The sequence below is a fragment of the Sinohyriopsis cumingii genome, chromosome 9 (assembly GCF_028554795.1).
Source record: "Sinohyriopsis cumingii isolate HCF-2022 chromosome 9, ASM2855479v2, whole genome shotgun sequence".
Taxonomy (NCBI): Eukaryota; Metazoa; Mollusca; class Bivalvia; order Unionida; family Unionidae; genus Sinohyriopsis; species Sinohyriopsis cumingii.
In genome coordinates this window covers 67426136-67443573 of record NC_142969.1, presented here as the reverse complement: position 1 = coordinate 67443573, position 17438 = coordinate 67426136, and the positions used below count along the sequence as shown (strand labels likewise).

The 17438-nt window shown below is 35.5% G+C and overlaps 1 protein-coding gene across 1 annotated transcript in view; it reads left to right on the top strand.

Annotated features, from left to right (window-relative positions):
* The window catches only part of LOC149791956 (uncharacterized), an 81647-nt gene that overhangs the window by 38188 nt on the left and 26021 nt on the right, over positions 1 to 17438 (top strand). The window contains exons 4-15 of the mRNA XM_089969503.1: positions 739 to 836; positions 1244 to 1396; positions 2116 to 2240; positions 3530 to 3664; positions 4488 to 4706; positions 7097 to 7220; positions 7655 to 7758; positions 8670 to 8775; positions 9431 to 9548; positions 11894 to 12039; positions 13605 to 13725; positions 14165 to 14310. Coding sequence (XP_089825629.1) covers positions 739 to 836; positions 1244 to 1396; positions 2116 to 2240; positions 3530 to 3664; positions 4488 to 4706; positions 7097 to 7220; positions 7655 to 7758; positions 8670 to 8775; positions 9431 to 9548; positions 11894 to 12039; positions 13605 to 13725; positions 14165 to 14310 — 1595 coding nt within the window. The remainder of the gene's footprint in view (positions 1 to 738; positions 837 to 1243; positions 1397 to 2115; positions 2241 to 3529; positions 3665 to 4487; positions 4707 to 7096; positions 7221 to 7654; positions 7759 to 8669; positions 8776 to 9430; positions 9549 to 11893; positions 12040 to 13604; positions 13726 to 14164; positions 14311 to 17438) is intronic.

Sequence of the window (17438 nt, the reverse complement as noted above, 5' to 3'; positions counted from 1 at the left end):
TCTTAAAAAGATTATAAAAGTTCAGTTGAAACTGGCGAGATCATAAATCATTCATGGGATCTCATTGGATGGTTAATATAGTTCTAACTACTTTTTGATGACATTCCTAGGCATATTTAATAGAGAAATAAGAAACAAACTTGAACTTAGAGTCCATTTTTGATCTGAAATTGAATAATATAGTTACTTTTTCAAATAAAAAAAAATTAAAACACATACTAGTCATTCATTCACGTGTTGACTTCGACAGGGTTTTACACTGGCCCACTTTAATATGCAATAAATGTATAACAGGAGGGCATGAAATGAGTTTTTTCCTTTTCAAATTGTGACATTCTTCGGTGAGGTGATCTTATGCTGCATGCCTTATCCATATTGTATGTGGATCATCTTGATGCTGTTTAGATAATGTCTTGAATAAGATCATGAATAACGTTCATAATATTAACTTGGACCATGATGTAATCTAAATATTGGAAAGTTGATGTGGGTGGGAAGTGCTGCAATATTTCCGATTGCTTCCGAATCAATATACAAATATAGAAGGACCTACACTCGATAATACTTGTAGATAAGTTTATTGTACAATAATTGAATTTTCTCTTTGCTCTTCGGCAAAATAAAAACAATTGTAGTTAAGATGACTTTTCTGGCGTTTTGTTGTAGTATGTGAAACTTCCTATCCCCGTTTAGTAAATGCACACAATCTCTGCTAATCTATGTACACCTTTGTTCAAGTTCAAGCTGGCAGGGCAGCAATGGACAAGGGCAGATACGTGAAGACACGTGTTATGCTGATGGATGTGGAGATTGCCTTAAACAGGCCAGATGCAAAGGTGAGAGAGAGAGAGAGAGAAAGTGGAGGTTGGGTGGCGTGCACTGTATCTTTAGTCATGCAAATGCTTGCATTTTTCATACGATTTGAAATCGGTAGATGTGCGATTCGATATTGTTTATAATTTGTCATGTATGTACATGCATGTTTTTCATTTATCAGGAACCTACAAGAGACAATGTCCTTGCTAAGAAAACGTAAGCAGTAATGCATTATAAATATCAGTGTATGTGACGTTTACACACACACACACACACACACACACACACATATATATATGTGTGTGTGTGTGTGTATTTTTGTATGTTTGTATATATATATATATATATATATATATATATATATATATATATATATATATATATATATTATTGTGAGAGAGCAAACTCTTTATAATTATCTTTGCAGAATTCAGATGCGGTTGTAAAAATGGCGGCTACTGTAGTCCAGTTACTGGACAGTGTACATGTCCAACCGGTTACTATGGAGACAAATGTGAGACGTTCGATTACTGCAGATATTACGAGGATCGATTCGGTGCAACTACATGTGGTTCCGGAGGTTTGTAGAGTTTACAATTCACATTGAACTTGGTCTATAATTAGCTGCGCTTTTATTGTTATTTTTAATATCGCTTCCTTTTCTCTACAGTCTTCCAAATTCGTAAAGAAATGACTCGTTGCTCTATTAAACGGTTTGTTATTCTTTCGAGGATGGATCTAGTGTCTTTATGCACGCAGAACGTATGCTTCAAACGCAAACAAATTCCACTTTCAAGTTATATTTTGTTAATGCACTATCGTTAACATTTCACCCCATTTGCGAGCCGAGTATTTCCTGCCTGGTTTATTCAAAAGGTGATCCTCACAATGCTTCTCCTATCTTGTTGATGTTTTCTTATTACTCCATTTAATTGATAAATCTCCTTGTTTGTCTCCTTACTGGAAAGGCATTATATGACGCTTTTAATGTTAATAACATTTTCCTTCATTGCCTTTATGTGAACTTAAGTCCTCCTCGATATCTTTTGTCTCCTTCTTTAAACTTAATCAGAATAAGAAGCGCCCATCTATTTTTTATGTTATCCTCGCTAGGAGATAGATCTTTTGTTATTAGAGTGCCAGCCTCAAAACAAGCAGTTTGCAGTTTTGAATACTGTTCACATAAGTCCGATTCTACTGATGTAGGGTCTCTGGTCAATACACGTTGCTCTTATGCCCTTTGCGCTTAATTGTCTTGTGTGTTTTTTCGACTTTAAATGCTACCCAATTATTTTGAAGGTGTATGTACGGCAGTGCCTATGACTGCAACGAAAACATATGGTGGAGATAGCGCCGGGGACCACTGCATTTTCCCATTTGATTATGCTGGTCTATCTTTCGAGAGCTGCATTGATGACAATTCGGTAATGTTTAAAAACATAGCAGTATATTACCCCGTAGTTAATTATTTAGTTGATATAAACGTAATCTAGCAGACATTTGAAAACAGAATCGAAAGATTTGATGCATTGGAATGCAAATTCAGCTTTTCACGTACAAGAGACATAATATCGTGTTCTGTCATATTTAAATTTTCAAAGTTTGCTCTCTCCGGTGCATTCCATGTGGATATAATTATTGTAATGTCACTTTTAGAAGTTTTATGTGCATTCCACGTGGATATAATTATTGTAATGTCCCTTTAGAAGTTTTATGTGCATTCCATGTGGATATAATTTTTGTCATGTCCCTTTAGAAGTTTCATATGCATGCCATGTGGATATAATTATTGTAATGTCCCTTTAGAAGTTTTATATGCATTCCACGTGGATATAATTATTGTAATGTCTCTTTAGAAGTTTCATATGCATTCCACGCAGATATAATTACTGTAATGTCCCTTTAGAAGTTTTATGTGCATTCCATGTGGATATAATTAGTTTAATGTCCCTTTAGAAGTTTCATATGCATTCCATGCGGATATATTTATTGTAATGTCCCTTTAGAAGTTTCATATGCATTCCACGTAGATATAATTATTGTAATGTCCCTTTAAAAGTTTCATATGCATTCCACGTGGATATAATTATTGTAATGTCCCTTTAGAAGTTTCATATGCATGCCATGTGGATATAATTATTGTAAGGTCCCTTTAGAAGTTTCATATGCATTCCTTGTGGATATAATTAGTTTAATGTCCATTTAGAAATTTTGTATGCATTCCACGTGGATATTATTATGGTAATGTCCCTTTAGAAGTTTTATATGTATTCTACGTGGATATAATTATTGTAATGTCCCTTTAGAAGTTTCATATGCATGCCATGTGGATATAATTATTGTAATGTCCCTTTAGAAGTTTTATATGCATTCCACATGGATATAATTATTGTAATGTCACTTTAGAAGTTTTATATGCATTCCACGTGGATATAATTATTGTAATGTCACTTTAGAAGTTTTATATGCATTTCACGTGGATATAATTATTGTAATGTCCACTTAGAAGTTTGATGAATATACTTGAGAAATAGGATTACCTGAGTTTTAGGCAGATTTCAGTTTCCATCAATCAGATCGCTCTATTCTTAACTTAAGTTTTACTTCGAAATTTACGTTATGTGTGTGAAATCCACTATACAACCCATTCGTTTGATGAAAGGTTGATTTAAGGAGGAAACGTGCAGCCAGATCACTCCTTTACCGTTTTCAGGTGGGCCCACCATTTGCCTGTGGTGGATATTTTCAAGAGCAGAATAGTTATATAGACCTAGGACAATGGAGTCCTGGACCTACATACACCCTCGCAGTCTGGGTCAAACCTTACAGGTCCGACAATAAAAGGCGGGTAGGTACAAATGTAATGATGTGTTCAATCAAGGTCACATACAACCGAAAATAAGTGGCGTATATATGAAATAGACAAGAAACAAATGATACAAAATGCCAAAATGAAAATCATTGACAGTGGAACGCACATATAAATAAAATTACGACAATACTTACACAGCTGCTAGGCAAATTGTATTGTAATTCTGCTTTTATTGCAATGCAGGAATATTTGTGTCTGCGTAGTATGGTTGGTATGCTTTAGTCGTTGGTGATGAGCTGTTTAGTCTGTGTTATGTTTCACCGGTAAGTAAAACGTCCTATCCAGGATAGATAGGGTCTACCAAAAAACTATCACCTGTTTCTTGTGGTAGGTAGATGACGCCTGGCTGATGAACTGGTTCCAGATATGTAGTGTGCATGGTGCAGCCGATTTTCATCCTGCCATATGCGTATAGATGAAGATATGGAAGTGAAGAACTCAATCTGAGGACTTGCTTAGTTACCAAATATCATAGAACACATTCACAAGATGAATACATGCGATCATCGCTTACTTACGAATTTTCAACTTGTCGGTAGACACACATGCTAGTTGCTTAAGACATTATATACTTTCATCCTTTTGTATATATTTCATACACCCCGTTTTGTGGCTTTAAACACATGTATGTGTTCAGTTCATACGCCCTGATTTGTGGCATTAAATACATTTAATATGAAGTCCAAAGACTATTCTTTGTGCACTAATGGCATTTTATGTGTGCAGTTCATGTGCTCTTTGTGGCGTTAGACACAACATTTGCAATATGCAGTTGATTTTCGAATCTTCCCTTACTCAGACTATTATAGGTGGTGTAACGGACTGCAACGACTGGGGAATCAACCTAAAGCAATTTTCTTTTCGTGGCTACGTGAAGATCAATTCATCATGCACTGTTGATCTCGATACTGGGAGCATGCCACCAGTGCAGGAGGGACTGTGGTATATGGTTGCACTGGTCAACAATGGAACCCATGCTATGGCTTATATGAATGGCGCACTGAAGAGCACGGTGATGGTAATAGGATATTCTTCCCTTCATTTTACTTTCAAGTGAAAAATGTATGTTCTACCAAAAGTATGTATCTATTGAAATTAAATTCAGCACAACATTGAAATGAAAAGAAAGGCTGAGTGTAAATGCTGAAGGAATATAGATTGTGAATATTTTTTGTTGCCAGTGCAGTAGTCTTTCTTTATCTTTCCATTAGTTAGTATGGATATCTACATAATAATCGGCCCGGTGTCAGGATAATGTGATTGGGTGAGACATGATGCTACATGACTGCGGGATGATGCACCAATGTTAAATATAACCATTAACTGCCACACTGCTGACATCGTAGCGAGACGACAGAACAATTGCTAAAGCTACATCGAAAATCCAAATCACTTCCACACTGTCACAAAATAAACCTTTGTGTATTAGTATGGATAAGTACAAAATAAGCAGTCTTCTAAGACACGACACTTCACTTCTTCATGACGAATTAAAATGTTTTGATATTTTAGATTGTTATGTCTTTCATGGACAAAGAGTTTCATGGAATATATGTACTAATAATAAAGCATGTGTTACAATCTACGTCGTCCATTTCTATTTCATATGAATGTAATTTAAATATTAATTAAAGGATGAACTATAATTCATTTAGTAAAACAAATAATTGCTATCACGTTATCATTGACGCTACCAGCTAATGGTTTACTAAATTGTATAGAACATGAGGAAGATATCCTAATGTGCCAATGTCTACCACGACCTCGCGTGTTCTTAAAGGCGTGAAGTTTCTTTTAAGTATTTTCCAATTGCTCGGTAACTAGTTTGGGTATGAATTCATCGCAAATCGATTTCAGTTATTTTTTTTATTAATTTTTATTTTTTTATCAGTTTGAACACTTGCATTTCAATTTGGACATTTTAGGTTAACAGGTATCACTTACCTACGACGAGAGGCTTGCGTATTGGAGGAGAATTTTGTTGTCCAGAAAATAGCCTAAATGGTCTCATTAAGGTAATGCTATTTTCAACCAGTGTACATTTTTATTAAAACCCACTATTGCTAAGTGGTGCTTATTATTTATTTCGCTTTCTTTTTGTATGAATTTCAATCTATTTCTTTTCATTGATAGCTACGTATTATTTTTAAGATGAATATACAGTTAAATGTTTTAACCAATAGTTAACTTTTAAATATCACCCGGGCACTAATGTGTGTGACATCTTATTAATGAAGGCGAATTACAAAAAGACAAGTACTGAACAGTTGGAATAGATAGAAACAGCTGACTCGCGTTAAGATTGGCAAACCAAAAGTTCTTATAAAATAATTTTGATTTAACTCCATTCTTGTCGACTCCATTATATAACTGTGACTTTCGAAAAAGTACGTAGCTCCAGAAGAAAATTCAAAACTATGTCGCTGTCAAACCATATCCACAATGTATATATTAACAACATGTATACCAGCTCTTACATTCCATAGCAATGAGTTGGGTTCTTGATTGACACGAGTTAAACAGAGATACACTACCTATCACATATACTGGGTAAATGCATATGCTAGCACTTAAAATCCGATTGAAATGATATGGTTTTATTTAATGGGCACGAGCTAAACATATACACGACCTGTAGGATGTAACAGGTAAATACATATATACATGTAAACTTAAGAAAATTATTTGCTTTCTGTGTTTATTTTAGACTGTTAAGATTTGGAATCACGCACTTGATCCCGAATCTTTGAACATCAGTATGTATACGCTGGGAACGTCTGAAAGTATTGTAAGTTTTTCTGTTTACTTGTTTCCTTATATTTGCAATAAATTTCACTGCTGCTTATAAAAGACTCTTCGATTTGAAAATGTTCTTACAGGACATTTCCAAAACTTTAATTCTAAATGTTGCTTTTTGATTGTAGCTTTGTAATAAAATGAGGTCATATTCTATTTTTTATTTACATATCAGTTTATAATTTTGTACGATTGTTATGATTATTTGTTTATATTAAAAAAGCTAGATTCTTAAATTCCTGTATCTGAAATCAAACGAAACACATTGCCCTAAGCGTTTTTTGTATTCACTAGTTTACGTGACAGATCCTAGAGTTAAAGGCCCAATAATTCTAAAGAGTCAAATCAATTCGCATAACTGTTCCAACAAGAACCTCTCAATTATTAGACCCGTTAAGGGGGTTAGTTCAATACCATAATTATAAAATGTATGATAATTCTTTAGAATTAAATTGGGTACAGTTCTGTGGCCAGATGCAACAATGTCAATTTTATATATCACTAACTTCATAAAGATAAACATTTTGATCCTTATTTGGAAAACTAACAAGACATTCAGATTCTCAATACGTATAATATTTTCTTAAGTAAATGTCAGTATTATAATCATAGCAAGAGGCGATAAATAACGGCCTTGTTGGACATTGGGAACTTGGGGAAGACATACCACAAGCGTGTATGGGAATATTTCATGAGGGAGCAGACTGGATTCTTCGAGATGGACAGATTATATCAGGCTAGTATATATATATATATATATATATATATATATATATATATATATATATATATATGTTTCAGAATAGCGACCATGCACGAAATACTGACTAAATTTAGCATAAATATCTTATCAAAATGAGATTTTGCATTATTTAGCAAAGGCAGGTTCTCACAATATTGAAATTTCTCCAGCTGTGCATAAAATTTTGAGTTAACAATGGGTCGGTTAAGGGGAATAATGTATATTATGTATGTATTTAGATTCACGGAAAATAACGTTCTGGAAACTATGAAATTAGAGCGAATGCCAATGATCTAAGTTTTAGAAAGAAATTTGATTTGATTAGCGAAGCAAGAGGCTGGTGCAGAATGTCCCCCGTGTTCCTAAAATACATTGAAACGGTTTCAGTCATACTATAATTTTAAATCTTACCTTTGTTTTATTTTTAGGTATCCATTGTGAGATAAGAAGATTTTATGTTCCCAAAGGCGTTACAGTTACAATCCAGCGTTACACAGGAAGCAGTGGTGGAAAAGTTGCCATATATGCGCAGGTAATTTATCCAAACTAGCATGCGAAAATGCCAACCCATAGTAAATGAAATTCTTGAAAACATTTTAAAGCTAAATTGCGTTCTGCAGGCAGAGTTTGTTACTAAAAAATAATATTCCATTTTTATGGTGATTCTAATAGTGATTCTGTTTTATAATCCAATCTCTCCCTTGAGAGTAAATCATTGTTCCATATATTTGTTATTTCCAAATCTAATGTTGTATCATACGTTCAACATCCAGATCTGACGGTTAAAGTTAAAGTAATGTCAGAAGATAAATCATGAAACTTTCAGTGAACTTATGAAAATGCTGAATACATTCAAAATGTAGCACACACTCACCAGTTTGTATTTGGCAGAACATCTTTAGCTTGCCGAAAGAAAGGTTATTGTGTTTACCTTTGGACATACAGTACACTGGTCCTTCATCTTCAACCGAATACAATGATAAAAGATCCAAAATTATATTCATTCGTCTGTCCTTGCTCAGTGCACCTTTCTCTGAATGCAAACTCACGACACTTGGTTGCACTCTTGTACAGGTGCAAAAATATGCCAGAACTATGAATTTTATTTTCTCCCTTAGCTTTAGCAGGATGGCAAAATCACGTGTAGCGCAATTTCCATTGCATTACATTGCGAGGGAGGAATCATGTCCGACTTGTGGAGGCAGTAAACAATAGATAATTGGCAAGTAATGGAGATTAACGATGGGTAGCTATCAAAACTGCTCTAATCACTTATTATGCTTTAACTACATTGTGTTGTTAATGTAAGCCTTGAGAATGTAAGAAGCGCATAATCACATAAGGACTATCCAGATACAAACTATCTCATTATTTTGATGTTATTGATTCTATTTTAGTTTGAATACATACATGTCGAATAAAAAAGGTTTTCATCTACATTAGGAGATTCAAATAGATGGCTATATTGATGGCGTAGGAGCCGGCTACCGGGGTGGACGAAGTCCGGGTGGACCCGGAGCAACAGGGGTCCAGGGAGAAACTTACAATGGTACTTACATAGCTTTCACTGTAGACTAAATGTCAGCTGGAGCAAAATGTCAATTATATACCGAAAATATATGAAAGGTGGATAGGTAGTAAATCCATTTTAAGTAAAGTCCTTGAGTATTGGGGACAATGCTGTTTTGGTCCACGTTTTCATTTCTGTGATAAACCTTTTGTGGACATATGTATCAATGCATTAAAATAATCTCATTCGAATATTATATTAGCTGTAATATTTAGATACGTAGGTGTGTCGATGGATTAGCGTAATCACTGAGGTACATAGGTGTATCAATGGATTAAGTTAATCACTGAGATACATAGGTGTATCAGTGGATTAGGTTAATCACTGAAATACATAGGTGTATCAATGAATTAGGTTAATCACTGAGATACATAGGTGTATCAATGGATTAGGTTAATAACATTCACATACACAGGATACAGATTTAGTTTTTAAAATGTAATGTACTTGTTTGCTCGTAATGCTCAGAATGCTTGCCTCACATGAAAAGTTGATACACGGACCTGTTCCACTAATCAGTCTGCGTGTACAACTTTTCTTATCTCTCCATATTTGATTACTATTATATCTAAATAAGGATTTTTGTATTGGCAAAGTTTAGCACTCGTGGCACAGCTAATTTCTAATATTTTAGGTGGCGGAATCGCAACTAATCTTGAAAACAAGGGAGGAGGGGGAGGAGGTATTGGCAGTGCGACCCGTGTTGACGTGACTGGACAACCAGGCGGGGGAGGGGGATATGGGACACTAGGGTGAGTACATTTCATACTTTTGGCTCAGGTTTATTTCAAAACGCATTCTCACTTCTTTAACCTTTCATTCACCCGGTATAAATTTATAATGGAATCATTGTGCAAAACCATGGGACGGTGTTTTAATCCCTTTTTCGCAAATGCGGTGAAGGGAAGTTGCTCGACAACAAAAGGGAGTCATGAGGGCATGCTGACCCGATTTATGTTGTCTTAGGATATATATATATATATATATATATATATATATATATATATATATATATATATATATATATATATGACACAAACACACATAAATGAAAGTTTTACAGTTTCAGATTTAACATCATCTTGAATAAGACCCTGATGACAATATAGATCTATCAGAGGTAGAGGTAATCGGTATTATAATAAAACGCTGCTAGTTTGGACATTGAAAACAATGAAGCCCTTTCTTTTTCTAACATAAACTATAAATTCCTCAAAGTTTGAGAAGAAAATCTTAATATTCCCACTGATCAAGCAAAGCGAGTTTCAAAGATTATATATTTTCCAGCTGTATTTTATTTCCTGCTGCTTGCTGAATACTAAATAAATACGAGTAATTGCTGAGAAGCAGGCGATACGAAAGATATTCGTAAATTTCCGTTTAAGTTCTGGTCTCAGTTTAATTTTACGTCTCATATTTTCTTCCTCAGTTTGGGTTTGGTACATTTGTGTGTATCATTGTTAGCGTTACACCTAGGGATGATCAACATAATCTATCACCATAATTCCATTAGAGTTTTGGCTTTTTGCCATTGACAAGAGGCTCTGCCGAGATTCATACCATCACTTTCATCTCGAGGGTGGAGGTTTCCTATGCTATAATGAATCATAATAATAGGTTCTTTTTCACAAAGGTCAAAGCAAAAAATGAGGGCCGCATTAAAAACTGAAGATTTGATTACCTTGAACTTAAATAGTTTGGTTTTCATTGAATTAACCAGAGTTAACATTCAATGACGTTTAAGCATTTTAGTTTTAGATGAAACGTTGTTGAAATTCTTACAGAAATAGCAATGTAATATTCGATGAAACATTGTTGAAATTCTTATACAAATATTAATGTAATATTCGATATGCGTAATGCAGATAGCATGAACAATGAAACAAATGTGAACAAGAGAAAAACTAAAACTTCACGTATATCTATAATATTAATAGAAACAGAAAGAATATTATAAAATAGTCCTCGATTCGACATTGAACAAGAACTGACTTTAACGTTTCAAAAGTACCAATAAGAACCTGCATTTTCAAACAATTTGCAACAATCGCTTTTCGACTCTAAAGGAACTATAAATGTATCGAGGTCAATCAGTGAAAAATGGACTGATTTAGGAATACTTTACTTCAGTCACTGCTCGCTTTAGTACATACATATTTTACAGTTAATGCTGTATTGATTGTTGTGAAATAGTGTTAAGTGATCATTGAGTCTGAGCACTTATTGCTACGGTGTGAACTCTTTGCTCGCAGTGGAAGTTCAAATTAGTACATAGGTCGGGATAAAGTTACTTGTGAGACAGGAAAGAATTACATTGAAATTGTCTTCCACACTGGAAAACAGGTTATCCACATTGATGTATATACACAAATACTGTCGTAATATATCTAATTCATTCCTAAGAAAATAGACTTGTGCTTGGATAAATATATAGGATTTACTTACACTATCAAAAGATTTACTCAACTAGTTTGGAATGCTTGTTACAAGTAATACCTATGATAATAACGGAAATAATATCAACATTTGTTATAAACTTCACAGGCGGTGTGAGCGCTTGGGTGGCCTTTGTTGTTAGAGCGTCTGCTTGGAATGCGGAAGGTCGCAGGTTCAAACCGCCGGCCGAGTCATACCAAAGACATGAAAATGTATTAAGAGCTGCCTCGTTAGGCGCTCAGTATTAAGATCTTAGTGTTAGGACCTGTAGGCCTGGTCTCAGGTTTATGTACCAGGGTAGGACATCATGTTGTGTGTCTGTGGCATAGTGCCCAGAGCTAGAAGTCACTAGGAAATGTCACAGTGGAGACATCATAGCAATATGGCTGAGAAATATTACGTCGATATAGCATCTCAACCCTGTTAAGACGATTGGGAACATGAAGACCACTGGCGAAACAATTTGGATGGGTTTGGTTTCTTGTGAATATGGACAAGAAATCCTGATTATGACAGGAAATAGTTTTGCAAAAAATTAGGCTTTTACGGTTGTGTATATGTTCTCTATAAATAAGATAACATATAACAAAAGTTTGTTCATAATATATAAAATTCATAACAAAATTTATCACCTTAACCTTGGTTTTACGAAATGTTTAAGATCTCAGGGAATTACGACCTCTGGAGACAGATCGGGCTCGGGATCCGGGGGACGGGTTTACGGAGACCAAACCCTTAGCATCCTGTATATGGGTTCTGGCGGCGGAAGTGGTGGAAATGCAAGGGATCTCAGCTCAAACCCGAAAGGTAAATATTAATAATAATAATAATAATAATGGATCTCAAATTGGTAATGACGTAATATTGGATTTATGAAATGAGTTAATATATCGAGTTTTGCAATGTATTCAACGAGTTTCATAGATTTATAATTAAATTATGACCCAGTTGAGATTATATTTACCACGTACCTTTCATTTAAGTGGAAGGCGTCTAAATAGAAAGAAAAAGATAAGATCCGGCACTCGTTTGATACTTGTTCAGATGCAATGTCTTTCAATTATTCCAGACCAAAATTGATTCAGTAATGAGCAACTGATAACCAGTAACCTTTTGCAGTAGATTTTTAACAAATCATAATTCAAAGAGATACAATCCTTCCAAAAGGAGATACTTTTTAACACTGGATCTGAAATGGAAAGTCACGTGTGCTATTATATAATCTGCTCGCTTGGAGTTGTTGACACGTCATGTGCATAAATTTCGAAGAGATTGTTTGCAATGTTCACACTTAATTTGTGTTGATTCCACTAAATATATATTGCAGTTTATTATTATTAACGTAAAGGGATGATTACTGGATGCAGAAAGTTTACTGAATCTATAATCTAAATTTATTGGTTTGTAAAAAGGTTAGTCCAGATTGATGTTCTGTGACCGTATATTTGCATTATTTGATCTGATAAAATGCAGTGGCCAGAGAGTGTCCTGTCATTTGGGAAATGGGAATTTGTGGACGTTTTAAAAAGATAGGTTAGTTTATTTACTCCAATAGGTTTATATAGAACCATGCTTGTCCTGCTGATGTGGTGCAGTGTAATCGTGTTTTTGTTTTGCATTTGCCTCCCCCACAGCCCTTTGTCAATTCATCAATATGCACCGTCAATCACAGAGTTGCTGCTTTGCCCAAAAATTATTTTTCAAAATCTTTTTATTTTAGTCAAGACTTTTAAACGCTGATTGTTCCTCGTTTAGTAAGTATTGATATATTGAATAACTAATTATCTACATTGTGTTGTGATAACGATATATTTTGGTGGGGATGGAGGTTGGGGTAACACATAGAAATTAGGCATGTCTTATTACATTCCCAAAAACGAACCTTACTTTTACGTTAATTATTTGGTCGAATAAGTTTTACATAGAGTATGCACCGAAATCAAAACATCTACATTAAAATATCTCTCTGGCTCGTATTCAGTGTGAACATCTGCTCAACTGTGATTTACCCAAAGATTTATTCAAAGTTCGCAGTATTTTGTTACAAATATTGAATCAAAATTTAATCAACACGGATTCGTATTTAAATTTAAAACAAAGTGGTAATCATACAATCGTAGATGATCAAGCAAGGTTCTGGAAAGCGTTCATTTGCATTTTGACTGTGTACAGAGTTTTGAAGATAAAGCATACTTTTAACCTCATCAAGTGAAAAGAAACTCACGGACACGCACAAGTTTTTATTGAAATAAATTTATTTTATACAATCAGCAAACGGGTTACATCTTCTGGAATCCCTGTGACTCCCCAATCCAATGTATTACATAATGGATATCATTCAATTGTTGGAAGTTTATTCATTCCATATACAGGAGGAAGAGGAGGCAATGGCGGTGGAGCTATACGATTGGTTGCCTCGAAGTCTGTTGTCATCACAGGAATGATATCAGTAGCTGGTGAGAATGGTCAAGGAGATGAACTGCCGGGACCAGGGTGAGAGAGGTTTTATTTAGCACGGTAGAGAGAGAGTATGGTTCATTTTGGAAGATGTATGAATAATAAAAGGAAACTATTACTTTGCGAAGGCAATGCTTGTTTAGCGCTTTCATAAGCGAATCGTCAAAAATCATGCATGTTCTTTCAATGTTATTGTTTGGAAATGGCATTGGATATTATATAATAAGTCTTAACTTCACACCAAATAATACCGCATCAAAAGAGTACAAGATAAATGCAACTAGCCGTATCTTGGGACTGCAGAAAACAGGGAGTCATTATTACAAAATCTAGATATATGGCAAATTCATTACTTTCATGAGTTATATTATTTTATTCTGCAGTATTCTCGAATATTTATAAATCTGAACTTTGCCTATACTCTGCTATTTCAAAATTATAATTTAATTTGTCTTAACCATGTTGATTCATGTAGGTGTCTTGGCTGTCCTCAATCATGTTCGATAAAAAGTCAAGGGCAGTGTTCTGGAAATAATACAGACAGGTGCTGGGATTTGTCTGGACCAGGTGGTGGAGGCAGTGGTGGAAGCATTTACATATCTGCAAAACTTGTCAACGTGGGTATGTTTGCAAGAGTCGTCTCGCTTACGTTCGCATATAAATTATCAGCAAACGTGTTCGTTTCTTCTTAGATTATTTACTTCTTCTTATATTATGTGTTATACTCCCAACTGTTTATAATTTTTCATTCTAAATCCTGAATTAACAAACGAAGATTATTTTTTCTTCTTGACATTAAAATTTTTTAATATTTAAATTTCTTCTTTAAATATGTTTATCAAATCATAATACCTTAGGGGAACTACTACTGTCAAAATGGCCGCTATCGCTTAACCGGTTTGAAGCACCTGTTCCGTTTTTTAGTGCTGTTTTCACGATATTTGTGCTTGTTGCCTGTTTTAATCTACGTTATTTTGTTCATTATGTACTGGCTGTTAAATTCGTATGTGTTTCTTCATCTCCTTGTTTTGGAAATGAGAACAATTAGACTTTTTCTCAGCTGTCTTGCTCCACTGTTTTTGAACAAACCGCCATCACGTGATACTCGCCAGTCAACCCGTTTATGCTACGACGGACCCTCATTAATTGTTTTAAATTAGTATACGATTGTCAGAAGAGGAGCGTAAGTATCTTGCTGGTGTGTACACATGGGTGAGGTCGGATAGGTATGTTGGATTAGAGTCCAACAGCGAAACGTAGCACAGAGAATAAATTTTTTGCTTGTTTCTGGATCGAATGGATAGCCAGTGTAAGGTACAGAGGAGCGGGGAAGTGTGCTCTGATAGTGGTACTCTAAGTATGATTCAAGCAGCTGTGTTTTGAACTTTTTGAAGTTTCTGGAGCAGATATTGAGACGAATCAGACAGAACTGAGTTACAAAAGTCCAATCTTGAAAGTACTAATGAACACACAAGTGTGTTAGTGGCATCACCTGAAAGATATTTCCGAATGGAGCTGAAGATATGCAGACTTGCATATGTTCATGGCATGTTGGTGCAATATGAGAGTACTGTCCATAGTAACACCTAGGTTTCGTACTGATTGTGTGAATTTAATGTTGGTGTTGCTGATATTTATTGTCTGAGGTAAAGGATGAGAATGAGAAAGTCTTTGTGCTGTGATCAGAATGACCTCAGTTTTATCATCATTCATCTGCAGCTTGTTACATGTCATCCATGATTTCACATCAGAAATGCACATCTCTACACCTTGGATGGTAGCATCAACTTCAGTTGGGTGGCTAGATTTGGGTGTCATCAGCGTACAATTGGTGAGACACTGCATGATCATCTATGATACTTGAGAGCGGCTGAGCGTATATAATGAAGAGACCCCGTAAAACATCACAACATAGATTAACTGGGCTGGAGTGTATCCCATATGCAGACACAATTTGTGTCCTGTTGACCATATAGGACTTGAACCACATTAAGGCTGCATCGTGAATGCAAAATACATGCTGGAAACGGTGAAGTAATATATCATGGTCTGTTGTGTTAAATGCTGCAGATAAATCAAGGAGGGTGAAGACTGTAATCTTTCCGCTATCCAAAGAAGAGAGAATGTCATTAACTATTTTTAGAAGAGTAGTTTCAGTACTGTGGCAAGGGCGATATGCAGATTGTCCATCGCTAAAAAGACTGATTGAATTCATATGAGATACAAGCTGGGATAGAACAACCTTTTCTAAGATTTTTTATATGAATGAGAGATTAGAAACTGGGCGGTAGTTCTTTAAATCGTTATGGTCTAGTGTTGGTTTCTTCAGCACAGGCTTTACAATGGCAGTTTAGAAAAATGATGGGAATTCCCCGGATGAGAGAAAGGTAATAATAACTTAATAAAATACAGGATCTAAGCACTCAAGCAACAGTCATGCTGGAATTGGATCAAGTTTACATGACTTTGGTGCACTCTTCATCTGGATTGTACGTACGAAATCCATAGAGACAGGTTCAAATGCTGCTAATGGTTGCACCTCAAATTCTGTATCCCAACTGTATGGTGACGACGAGTCAATTGAACTTGTGGTGTCAAGCTTATCTCTAATGGTTTGTACTTTGTCACGGAAGAAATTTGCAAACATGTCCCGAAGGTCGACAAGAGAAAAAGTAGTTAGAAGTGGTGTAGATTTGTTCATTGACATTAGCTTGTTAGTAATCTCAAAGAGCTCTTTGCAGCTGAAACTTTCCATGATCTTTGTCCGGGTGTTTGTACGACAAATGGTTATTCAGTGCAGTTGTTGTGAATGACTTCGCTGAACTACGGCCACATGAAATGACTGTTATATACAGTGGGCTGACCGCACAGACCCGTTCGTCCTGGATTAAGTGGATTATTCGCTCTACATATAGAGAATTAATTCAAATCAGATGAATTATTACGAAGTTTGGCTCACATTGTGAAGTTGCTAGAAGCATCGGCTTAGACCGGAACTCTTCGGATATTGTCCGTGTCTTGAGATGGAGACTGGAGTCCACACTCCAGTTTTACCTCAAAGATCTTTCAAGTCAATGGGCTCAACTCGATCTTGTGGGTCCTGTCGCCGTGGTGCAAAAGGTAGCTTTTTCCAGGTCGTTCGACAGCGTCATAAGGAGTGGCTTCATTACTTCCGCTGGGTTTGTGGGAGGAAACATTGTCCCTTCCGAAGAGCCTCCACGACAGGTGGAGTCTTCTCCAATCTGGTTACCTAGAAACTGTCTCACACATCTTAGTGGACGAGAAATGATATCTCTAGGATAAAGGCGTATCACTACTTCCACCTTGTATATATTATTCTACGGTATTATTGTTGGGTAACGTATTTAAAGAAAATACTTTTTTTCTAATAATATGTTTCTTCGCGCATATGTATCCCATCATAATACGCATACACTCTCCTAGCCTTCCCGCAGTAATACATATACAGAGGGCGTTTTATACGATCCAGTAGTAACTTAGAGATTCATGATGTTTGCTGCTAATCCTATATAAAGGGAAGATCACTCGGCCCGACCGCCACCTATGTGGGTAGATAACCATTAGGTCTTTGTAGCTAAAAGTTCTATCCGGAAAGGTTGGATTTGCGGTGTAGTATTAGTTCTAAGTTATTATGATTGGTTAGATATTAGGGAAGGAACTTATTGTACTAAATTAAAAATTAGTTTCCTAACATACCACTCCGGTGGCCTAGTGGTTAGTGCGTCCGC